We start from the raw sequence: 12,829 nt of genomic DNA, 5'->3' as shown, positions 1-12,829 counted from the left end.
TAATAATAAATCGAATACTGACAATAATATCTCTAACTGCTACATCTAATTCGGGGGTGTGATATATGTACTATCACATAACGCCCCCTTGGTGAATCGATGATATCACATATTATGATTCACCATAAAAAAGAACTTCATACATAACCTTATAATGACATAACTGAACACATAATTTACTGTAATAATGATATATACATTGCGTCTACTGTATTGTATTCGCACACACGAAATACAATTTGTCCAAACAACAACAATAATAATAATAATAATAATAATAATAATAATAATAATAATAATAATATGGCTATATACACACAACTCTGTAGCATATAGCATTGAACACAATCCCTTCTTGCTACTGTACACATAACTCATAATTGATAATATATACATCCAAGGTGCAGATCCTATCTCTTATATCTGCGAAGGCTATAGATATTAAATGTCGTCAGAGGTTAGAAGCTGATAAGCACACTTGCCTATGTTACTGTCCACAGTATACGGACCCTAATATAAATGAAAAAACTACACATAAACTTAACATTGGCATCGATAGACGAGGAATGCGTACCGCAATAAAACTAACTACATCTAGAATACAATCTATCTCACACACAGACATTCATCCCACCCAGTCACACAAGAATTATACAAGCTTTCATTCAGAACATTCATACCAAAGAAATCCCTATTTCTGAAATGCGCAAGAATCTCACAACGTTGTCTCTTCCACAAACTCATAATTAATGCAAGTAAACAGATCACATACTTTTTTACACATTCCACATCGATATCACTCAGCACGTCATTCAAGTCATTCACACAACTCTCAGAATTAAATAAAACATTACACACTCGCTTGGATATACTTTCTTTCATCTCACGCACACTTCCATTCTCACACACGCTCACTCTATTACTGAAATTCTTACCATAATTCACTATAATGTTGCTATCATTACCACTTAATGACCCAACAATTAAACCATCTTCACCACATTCCATATCAGCTCCCACTCGCACCACTTTCATGCCAACAACACTGCTACTTTCGACTCTCTTATCAGAAGTTTCATTAATCTCAAAGTCACCATTTTCACACATAATGGACCTAACTTTACTCTCCTCACGTACACTTAAATCAACAAAAACATCCTCATGATGTATACTCCGTAAACACTCTTCACTCACAAAACAACATCAACTTCACAAAAAACTTCACTTTCAATTTCAGAAACTTCCACAAGATTATCGATCGCAACACCGCTATTACCATCACCACTAGCACAAAGTAAGACATCCGACACATCTTTCTTACTTTCATCACGCCCTCTATTCTGAAAATCCCTCTGATAAACGATTTCAATCTCTACTTTATCAAAAGCCTCCCTTAACACTTTAACCCTTTCGTCAATCTTACTAGACAATCCATCATACATATTATCTATTTTAATGGACATTTCATCACTCTTACTATTGATTTTACTGGACATTTCATCATACTTGCTATTGACCTTACTGGACATTTCATCATACTTACTGTTAACAACTTTTAATTCATCCTTCAACTCATTAAGTAGCTATTTAAGCATATTGAACATTGAAGCCTCGCCTTGATTCCCCTACATTCTGAGTTTGAGACGGGTTACGAGATTCCTCACCTATCGTTGTCAATTGATCTTTTCTCTTATCAGCCATTTCGCTATTCTCACTTAAATCAGATAAACTCAATGTGGTGGAATTCTTTTGCCTTCTCCTTTCCTGATTCTTAGTACCAGCAACTTTAACGACCTCTCTATTTCTCAATTGTATAATACTCGACTCGCTACAACATTTCTTCATACTCCAACATACATATCACGTACATATAAAACACTTCACTCACATAGTTTGCAGAATTCCAACCACACCTGACAAGTGCACCTACGCTTATAAGCCTAACAGATGTACCAATCATTCAGCCACACGTTGGGAAGCCAATTGTAACTTTTTGATGATAATAATAAATAATAATAATAAATTGAATACTGACAATAATATCTCTAACTTCTACATATAATTCGGGGGTGTGATATATGTACTATCACAGCCTCTTCAATGAGAGATCTGAAGTGGAGAATTTATGAAGAAGTACACTGGTATCTCTTCCACGGGGTCCAATAGAAGAGCAGATATTGTTGCCATCCACCAGCAGACTCGAAGAATTGTTATTCTTCATCCAACCACCCGGTTCAAAAGAGACTTGTCCCAGACCAAGGAAGTTGACCAGGAAAAGAAGAGCATTTATGAACCATGCATTCCGTATCTGAGTGAGAGAAATAACATTCGCCCAGAAAACTGACCCGTGAGTGGTCTGCTATTTGGAAGCAGAGGCAGTGTACCTAAGCATACGTGAAAAATATTGAAAAAGCTTGGAATGCAGCACGCGACTTTGGAAAAAATTATAGTGGACATATTAAAAGATTTGGTAACAATCTTAAAACATCACTTACACTACTCCTAAATGATAAATCATCTAGTGTTTTTCTGTACAATAATTTTAATATTTTCGGTTATCATCGCCTAATTGTAAAACTTCAGGATCTTTGTGAACTGATGTCTTTTGATATATATACTGGACATCGAGTATTATATACATGTCGCGAACGCGAACTAACTGCGATCATAAGGCTTCTTATGGTAGTAAAATACAATATACTATAAAAACAAAAGCAAAGTAAACTCGTTTTCGTACAGGCCTCGAAATGCACTTGGAGGAATAGAAGGAACAGACTTACACTATCCGTAACTTCGGCACTAAGTCGTCAGCTCTATGCCCAGTCGCCTTTACCTCCAGATATTAAGTTGATACTCATTTTGGTGTAGGCTGAATGAACCAAGCCTATGTAAATAGCGATTCGAACTCTTATCTCCGACTATATCGGTGGAGTGGTGAGACCAGGCTGCATGTAAACTGAGACTGAAAGCACTCGGTGGAGTCGTTGAGACTGCATGTAAACTGTCACTGAATGTACCCGATGAAACATGGGAAGGCTGAAGTCCACTGAGCCGGCAGTTTAGTAGAGCTGTCACCGAATGACCATAATGCTTGTTCCAGTAAGTACAATAACACTCCTTATTTTAAAAGTCTTACAACTGTACTGTCACACACTTCCCCCTGTGGATGGGGGCTGTGGAATACATCCACGGTATCCCCTGCCTGTCGAAAGAGGCGACTAAAAGGGGAACTACTGGATCTCAACTTGGTAACGTGAGTTTGCGACCACAGTTCCCCTGCTGATTCTGGCATTACATCCCCTTACTTGTGTCAGGCTCCTCGCATTCATCTTTCCTGTCCGACCTTCCTTGGTCAACTTTTCCGACCCGATGGTATATTAAGTTTGCGAGGCCTAGGAAGTCTTTCAATTGTCATGCCTTTCGTGGTCATTCTCTTTCTTTTACCGATATCTTCATTTTCCGAAGTGTCGAACCTCTTCCATTTTCCTTCCGATTAGACGACGGTTGTCCAATTGTACTTTTAAAACAGTAACCGCTGTCACCTCTTACATATCAATGCTTCAATATTTACAAAATTCACTAGTTAATGAGATTTTATTCCGTTTTCTGATTCCAGCTTAAATGTCTTCAGTTTTGAGGGAGGAGCGAAGAGCGAAACTAGCCGAGAGAATCGACGTATGGAACTCGGTTATCCAGGTGTGAAGAAGGGAGAAATGGTATTCATGCGACTCATGACCTTCAGACTAAGGAAGTCTGCCATCAGTCATCACTCACAAATAGCAATCGATATCCGTCGAAGAATTAGCAACTGCCCTGCACTTACTATTTAGAAGTCAGTTTATTTACCACTTTGTTTTCAATGTAGTGTTTGATGGCTTTGCGGGTTGCTTATCGGGTGGCTCGTGGTTTGCCCATAGTGAAATACAAAACATGTCATTAACGGAGACTGTAACAGGGGAACTTCTAATAAAATATCCCTTCCACTCGTCTGCCACTCCTTCCTCTGTGATCACGAAAACTGCTGTAAGAGTAAAGCTGCCTTCTACCTTGCTGTCACTCTTAGCACAACTTCTTTATTACCTTTTCGTTCCAAACAAGCCACTGAAAATAAACCACCGCAATGAATAATTTACTTATAACTAAGTCATTTTCACTCAACCAATTCTACTTGCAGGCTCTAGGAAGGTATGAGCGTGTTTTTATTTTATTTTTACTTCTAAAATAACATAAAAACAGTCTTCTCTGTTTAACAAGGTATTAGGCCTAAACTCAAAATACAGATGGCTATCAATCTTGGGTTTGGAAGGATCATCAAGCCAAACAAAATTAATGTATCTTATATAGAAATGAGTAATTATTGCATGTTTTCTCCAAATGAGAATTGAAATCAGATCTCTCAACGTAATGATAATTTAGGTCCCATAGCTTACGAACGAAGAACTTAGTGTGTCCATTGTTCTCCAATTACCAAGAGTATATCCTTAGGTTGCTTAATCTGATAAGCAAAATAAATGTGTTTAGATCACAACTCACGAATTTTTAGGCCGATAAGAATTCCCGAATTGTCCTTTATCAGATCTGTCGGAGTCCAGAATCCTTATGAAATTCTGAAATAAAATGCTAACATAAAAAAGTAGAATTGTCTGCTGGAGACATCATACGATGTTGACGTGAGCAGGAAGAAGGCTTAACACCACCGTATCCATCTGATGCTAAGCTACAAGAAAACGTTCCAGTAATGTTCATTATTTAATGAATAAGCATCCTTTGCCTTTTTCTTGCTTTAATGACGAGGCATGAAGTATCAATGTCATGCGCATTACGTTATGAATATAGATTTCCTTAATTAACCAACGGAGAAACTTGTGAACAGGGAAGTATATAACTGCATTGTCTGACGATGTTCTTTTCGAGATCATACATTTTTTGGGGAAAAAGTGATGGAATTTGCAACAAAATCTTCAAAATAAAACATGTGTAACGAATTATTTAAAAAGCGCACATATCAAACTAAATGGGGATTGTTCTTTACACATTGAATGCCACGGTCTGGGTCGTAAAACTTTCCCGGAGCCAAATGTATTTTTTAAGTGATTTGTATTATTTTGCGCATATGGATTGCTACCTTGAATGTTATTTTCATCTGCAACAGTTATACGGTCGTATTTTCATGATTTTAACTGTCATGCACATATGAATGACGTGGCCCTGCGTTAATTTGGAGGCATTCTTTTACATAAATATGGTGGCCATGTCATTCATATATGAATGACACTTTTTAATGTTCTTCTCGTTTTATCTTTTCAGATTTGATTAAAATTTGTTAAAAATGAGTAAGAGACGACGCACGGAAAGGTTATCTGACGTAGGATTGAGGCGAGAAAACATGAAAAAAATGGTTTTCACCTATTGCAAGACATGTCCTGGCATGCCTCAACTGTGTCTAGACTGTTTCAGTTCTGTGCACCAGTGATTTCTGTACTACAAACTTTTTATTCAGGTTTTATTCAAATACTACAAACATGAAAATAAACCATTACCAGAGACGTTTCTAGCTCAGCCTGCGCGCCCCCAGTTTGAATAATCATTTTAAAATTGTAAAATTTGTAAGTCTAGAGCCGACACTGGTCATTAATGGTGTCATGACATATATGATATTTAGAATACGTTTAAAATACAATAATTCAGATAATAATTCAGAACAAGTGTGTTTGATAATATATATCGCTTGTTTTCAACTACAGTAGAATATATAACAAATTTATTCGTGCATATTATGTTTACATTCAGCGTGGTATACCCAATTCTATTACAGGTACGGCCAAACCAAGCACACCAATAAGTAACCCGTGGGCCACACTTTAAGGCTACCATTAGATTTTACCCTAACGTCGTGGCCATGTCATTCATATATGAATGACACTTTTTAATGTTCTTCTCGTTTTATCTTTTCAGATTTGATTAAAATTTGTTAAAAATGAGTAAGAGACGACGCACGGAAAGGTTATCTGACGTAGGATTGAGGCGAGAAAACATGAAAAAAATGGTTTTCACCTATTGCAAGACATGTCCTGGCATGCCTCAACTGTGTCTAGACTGTTTCAGTTCTGTGCACCAGTGATTTCTGTACTACAAACTTTTTATTCAGGTTTTATTCAAATACTACAAACATGAAAATAAACCATTACCAGAGACGTTTCTAGCTCAGCCTGCGCGCCCCCAGTTTGAATAATCATTTTAAAATTGTAAAATTTGTAAGTCTAGAGCCGACACTGGTCATTAATGGTGTCATGACATATATGATATTTAGAATACGTTTAAAATACAATAATTCAGATAATAATTCAGAACAAGTGTGTTTGATAATATATATCGCTTGTTTTCAACTACAGTAGAATATATAACAAATTTATTCGTGCATATTATGTTTACATTCAGCGTGGTATACCCAATTCTATTACAGGTACGGCCAAACCAAGCACACCAATAAGTAACCCGTGGGCCACACTTTAAGGCTACCATTAGATTTTACCCTAACGTCGTTCGTATGCGAATGACGAAGCCTGATACAGCTCATCTGCACGTCATTCATATATGGATGACGCTGTGGCATTCAATGTGTTAATATACGACCTGGCCACACTATACAATAATTATGTTCTTACCCCGAAGGCTGAGTAGCGCTTGGTCCGTCGTTGCTGCTGCTCTTTATTCAGGTACACCTCGGACTTGGGTCGCGGTGGTTTCTTGGGTCGCAAGATAACACGCGCTTCTTCCCGGATGTCCTCGTCCAGTAGCTTCGAGTCGCTGGACACGGACAATTGGCGATGTACGCGGTCGTGGTCACCGAGCCCGTCCCAATCTAGAACAAAAACCACACAGACACACTCAATAACACGAGTATAGTATGTCACTAAAGCGAAAAAAAAAATCACAAAATTTCACTTCAGAAGACATTACAGTGAGAGAAGGGTGGTGTTTTATGTAATGAACTTACGAAATAAAAGTACAGAAGAGTAGGGTACAAGGATATTTTGGCCAGCTGCATATTATCCATGCTAGAAGACTAGTTCGATGGTGTTTGCTACCTAGACAATGCTCCCAGACATTAAAGTTAGTGAATTGGGGACAGTAGGATTAGGGAAATGGGCTAGCGATGCCGGGACCCTGACCTGAATGACACAGAACACTCCTAAGTGAATTAGAACACAGTCTTCGCCAGACGCTAACAATCCACGTCAGGAACTACAGTATACACACACACACACACACTCTCTCTCACTCTCTCTCTCTCTCTCTCTCTCTCTCTCCAGCTATTCAGAATGAATTGCTCCAGAGACGTTCAGAATCCTAGTAGGAAGACTTCCCGGCAGAACTATTTTTGCTATTTGCTTTACGTCGCACCAACACAGATACTGTAGGTCGTATGGCGACGATGGGACAGGAAAGGTCTAGGAGTGAGAAGGAAGCGGCCGTGGCCTTAATTAAGGTACAGCCCCAGCATGTGCCTGGTGTGAAGATAGGAAACCACGGAAAACCATCTTCAGGGCTGCCGACGGTGGGGCTCGAACCCACTATCTCCCGAATACTGGATACTGGCCGCATTTAAGCGACTGCAGCTATCGAGGTCGGTAGGTTCGATTTTCTGCTGTGTCATGAATTTAAGGCTGGGTTGAGGGACTGGAACAAGATGAATTCACACTCACAATCAAATAATATACTGTAACTAAAAGAAATTGTTAAAAATTTCGTGTGGCTGTTACAGTAAAAGCCTGGTGGAGACCCTCCGCCAATGGTGGGCAGTGCCTGTTAGGCAGTTAGTAAGGTGGAGGATAGTACTGTGTGCAGTGTGCAGTGTGTAGGGATGTTGGGGACAACACAAGAGAACTAACAGTTTACAATTAAAATCCTATGAGACGGACGAGAACCGAATCCAAGAACCCGAAATGCAAAGGTCAATCACCCACAGAGCCAAACAGTGAAGTTGGTTTAGATTCCTCTCTTGACTGTCCAATAAATCATTTACCGTAGTTTCTCCGACTTCAACCACAGGCCAATACCGGGCTGGTGCCTGAATATAAAAGCCACGACCGCTTCTTTCCTAGTCTTAAGTAGGGGAGGCTCAGCTGAATCCGCAGTGGCTGAAATATAACTTTGCTGAGGCTTTACCCCAGCGTGAGAAGGTCTGATCTGTTTATTACGTCCCTAAAAGATATAGTACTCGGATGGTAAAAGTTATGAATTGCACTGTGGTAGCATCAAGAAACGCCAGTATTCTCCTATTTACTGTGTGTGGGAGACAGGTTTATTTAAAGCGAGTCCTTTTACAAAATGTATCACTCCTTTCAAGTAGTATTATTTCTAGTGTTGCTGGCAATGAATTCACGGACTAAAAATGGAATTAGCCGTATCATGCTACGGAATTACCCGGACTGCTGCGGATTTATCCGAAGTATCGCAAATAAGTGAACTATTTTTTTAAGTAAATTAAAACCGGTTTTTTGACCACCATTCTCAAAAAGTGTCATAATTCCAATTGTGCCTTAATATTGCCGATTTAGCCGAGCCTTCCCAAAACGCTCACTTGAAGGAATAACCTATAAAAACTGTAGTGAGAATGCGTTGAACTTACAATCAAGAGCAATTGCATTACAAGTAGCTGTTGTTCTGGGGAAATGCCTTTGTGCTCGACCCAGCGAATATATTAGGAGGGCGTGGTATGTAACAGCGAGGACGTCAGAAACCGTTGACTGCAGGATGGGTAACAAACGAAACTTGAACGCGACCAGATTGTCGGCGCCAGACGTATGGGCCATTCCATACTGATGTCGTCCAGGCAGTGGGCTTTCCAAGGGACACCGTATCAAGAATGCACCATGAGTACGTGGATTCGAGCAAAACCACCGCCGCCAGGGTCAACTACCGAGGTGTACTACGCGTTGATGACAGGGGTCGCCGTCGGCTAGCTCAGATCGTAAGCGCGAATAGACGGGTCAAAGTGCAACAGGTCACTCGTTAATTCAATTCTGGACAACGACGACGTGTGAGCAGCCATACCATTCAGAACCAACTCCTCGCCATGGGGTACAGAAGCAAGCGTCTAACGAGGGTACCTCTGCTCAACACCCGTCACAAGGCAAAACGACTGACATGGGTAAAGGAAACACCACCATCGGACGCTCGAAACATGGAAAAAGGCCGCCTGGACAGATGAGTCGAGGTATCAGTTGGTACACAACGATGGCCGCGAAATAAAGGGCCTCAGAATTTAACATTTGAATTAAAACTATAACATTATGGCATCTATTCAAATGGATTATCATCGCGCGCGCGTGCGTGTGTATGTATGTGTGTGCGCGCAAATATTTTCGGCATTTTCCTCGGTAACTCCAACAACCGTAAAGGTAGCTAGTGGGACGAAAAACTAATAACAGAATTATGTGATTTACTCAACATGGCCTCCAGATCCCAAGATTACAGGTTCAAATCCGGAATAGTCAGATTAAGGGAGGAAAAAAGACCATCGGCCATCCAGGGCGCACGATCTTAAACTGTAAAAGATATCTGGGAACACATTTGATAGTTACTCAAAAAATTCATTTAAATTCAACCATAGATCGCCTAAGAGGGTTCCGTTTTCTACGCCATCCGGTATAGTAAAACGGAACGTCGAAACTGACATGCAGGCAGCCTAAATGACGTCAGATAAAAATGTCTGCAACACTGTAGCTGATGTCACAAATTATTATTGTTATTATTATTATCATTAGTATTATTATTATTATTATTTCGGTACCGGCCCTCTAAGGACCACGTTAAACAACTGTTACCTTTCTTCATCTCCCACACTCCATTCTTTAACTGGCTAGTCTTTTCCTCTCCTCATTCTAGATGTAATTTCTATTCGCCGACTCCTGGAAATCTTTCTATATTTTGATTTTTTGTCTGAAACTTAGTCTGTTATGTATGTCTGCCTCTCGAATGTTGGCTTCTTTCATATTATTACACATCTCTAGTACCTAGATGCATTTTGTCTGCGAGTTGTTGTTGATGTGGTTGAATAGTCTCTTGGTTAGCCTAGCATTCTTACTAAGTGCCCGTAAAACATTGGACTGCTTTTTAAAATTGTATCCGTTATTCTTTCAGTTTTTCTATTTAGTTCTTAATTACTTTTCTTAATGTACATATATTATCTTTCTAACGTGCACCTGAGATTTTCTCAATACCTTTATTTCTTTCTGATATCTTCAAGTTCATTTTTCTATTCATCGTCAAGCATTCTGCTGCGTATAGGCACTCTGGTTTGACCACTGTATTGTAGTCTGATTTTTGCATTGATGGATAGAGATTTCTTGTTGTAAACATATTTGGTCAGTTGGTATGTCCATTCCATTTTTTTGCCTCTCATTTTGTTTGCTTCTTTGCCGAGTCCATTTGGCTGTATGATAAATCTGTCCACTCTTTTAATTTTCTCATACCGTGTGTTGATGTTGTTAGGTGCCGCCGTTTGTTGTATGTTTAATCTTTCCGAAGTAGACCTACAGTCCTGTTTTCTCAGCTATCTCTTTCAGTGTGTTTATCTGTGTGGTGGCTGTTTTTATGTCGCCTTTCAATATTGCAAGATAATCTGGAAAAGCAAGGTAGTCAACCACAAGTTTTTTTGCGTAACCTATCTGTATCCCACTTCTGATCTTCTGGCTTTCCCGTGTCCTGCGCCATTCACATATTACTTTCTCTATTACACTGTTGAACAATATATGGGAGAGTCCATCTGCCTGTCATGGTCCTGTTTTGAATTCGAAGGGCTCAGAAATTTTCCCCGTGAATTTTACTTTTGATTTCTTGTTTGTAAGTGTGTGTTTGATTAATGTCACTGTTTTGTCGACTATTCCAAATTATTCTAATATAATGAACAGTGTGCCTCTGCCTATAGAGTCATATGCTTGTTTTGAAGTCAACAAACATGCAGATGTATTCTTTTGCTCCTAGACATCTCTCTCTCTGGTGATCAGTTTCAGGCTGTTGATCTGTTCCGTACAGGATCGTCCTGTTCTTAATCTGCTTGGCACTCGCCCAGTTCGTTGTCTAGTTAGTCTTTAATTCTGTTTAGTAGTGCTGTTTTATTGTTGCTTTCTCATGATGTTCTCTTGAGGTTCTTCGTGGTTAAGTAGTTTGTTGCAGTCTGCTAGGATTTATTGTTGAGTGCCAATTTTCCGTTATATTTCTTGAAGCAGAAGCTTGGTGATTGGTATTAGCTCATTTTAGTCCTGAATAACTTATAGAATTGGCGTGTGTTGTTTCTTTTGAACCCTTTCTCAATCAATCTAATCTGTTCTTTCCCATGGTTTCGTTTAGCCAGTCTAGATGATTTTGATTGTCTCTTCTCTGGTCTATTTGAATTTGTTCAGGTCTTGTTCATTCTTGGTGGCACACCATTTTGTCCACATCTGTAGACGAGTCGCAACTGCTTTCTCACAGTCCATATTCCACCACCTGTGTTTTCTCATCTTTTTCAGTGGAATTGTTTCTTCTGCTGTTTGTATTAGCGCTCTCTTGATCGTTTCCCAGTTTTCTGCGTTTAATGTGTTTAATAATAATAATTGTTGTTGTTGCAATGTAGCCTTTCGTATGCAATTAACGAAGCACATGTCGAGCGATAAAGATTTGCACAGTAAGCCCAGCAATGTCCCGAACGATGAAATAACCATGATCCGTTACAATAAAAAGTGCTGCAATGTTGCAGAAACCATCCAAAAGCACGTCCACGACGCAAGAAGTAGTAAAAAAGACTAATTCGCTAGTAAAAGAAATCCATCTAAAAGAAATCTGTTGCGGCAATAATACAAGGGGAGGTCATAAACAAGGTCTTAAAAAACCTCTACGAACACCCCAGAAGAAAAATACGACCAGGCATAACTTTCAAGATTTACACCCAAGGTACATGAAATATTATCGGCTCCTTCATACAACTTACAAATAAAACATAACAAGACTCCTCCTTGTTTGTTTATGTTACGGCTTAGCAAAACAATCGATAATTCATTTTTATGAGACGCGCTGAAGTGAGGAGGTGAGGGTTACAGGAGCTACTACCTGCTCGGGGATGTTCCAAGACGTATGGCACGAGAGAGGAAGCACACGTGTTACACCAATTATTAAGTACATAAGCATAGTAGCATCCCACAAGGCACAGACCGGAACAAGCTTTCCAGGCAATAGTCTCAGTCTTCTTTTGAAAATACAGATTCTACAGTCTCGAGCACTGAAGAGTGAATACGTAAGATATCTATCATACCACACACAAAATAAACAATTTCTTTTTTGCTAAACACAATAATTAACTAATACGTGTTAAAAATCAATAATAATATTAATATAATCAAATAACCGTAGTATAACATTTGCCATGTAAATATTAAGTAGGCCTATTTTAATTGTTCACATTAAAAAGGGTTTTAGAATCTTCCTTGGCTGAATGGTCAGCGTAATGGCCTTCGGTTCAGAGGACCCCGGGTTCGATTCCGACCAGGTTAAGGATTTTAACAGCATAATGATAATTCCTCTGATTTGAGAACTGGGTGTACCAAACCCAACCAAACCAAACCCCATGGCGCAACAACCGCGAAGGGCCATGGCCTACCAAACGAGCGCTGCTCAGCCCAAAGGCCTGCAGATTACGAGGTGTCGTGTGGCCAGCACGACGGATTCTCTCGGCCGTTATTGTTGGCTTTCTAGACCGGGGCCGCCATCTCATCGTCAGATAGCTCCTCAACTGTAATCACGTAGGCTGAGTTGACCTCCAACCAGCTCTCAGAAGCAGGTAAAAATC

The 12,829-nt window shown here is 39.5% G+C and overlaps 1 protein-coding gene across 6 annotated transcripts in view; it reads right to left on the bottom strand.

Annotated features, from left to right (window-relative positions):
* The window catches only part of LOC136857152 (cyclin-dependent kinase 14), a 223,194-nt gene that overhangs the window by 70,093 nt on the left and 140,272 nt on the right, over positions 1–12,829 (bottom strand). For all 6 annotated transcript variants that reach the window (XM_067135573.2, XM_067135574.2, XM_067135575.2 and 3 more), the window contains one exon: positions 6,666–6,862. In XM_067135573.2, the coding sequence (XP_066991674.1) occupies positions 6,666–6,862 (197 nt within the window). The remainder of the gene's footprint in view (positions 1–6,665; positions 6,863–12,829) is intronic.

The sequence above is a fragment of the Anabrus simplex genome, chromosome 1 (assembly GCF_040414725.1).
Source record: "Anabrus simplex isolate iqAnaSimp1 chromosome 1, ASM4041472v1, whole genome shotgun sequence".
Taxonomy (NCBI): Eukaryota; Metazoa; Arthropoda; class Insecta; order Orthoptera; family Tettigoniidae; genus Anabrus; species Anabrus simplex.
This window is presented reverse-complemented; position numbering and strand designations above follow the sequence as displayed.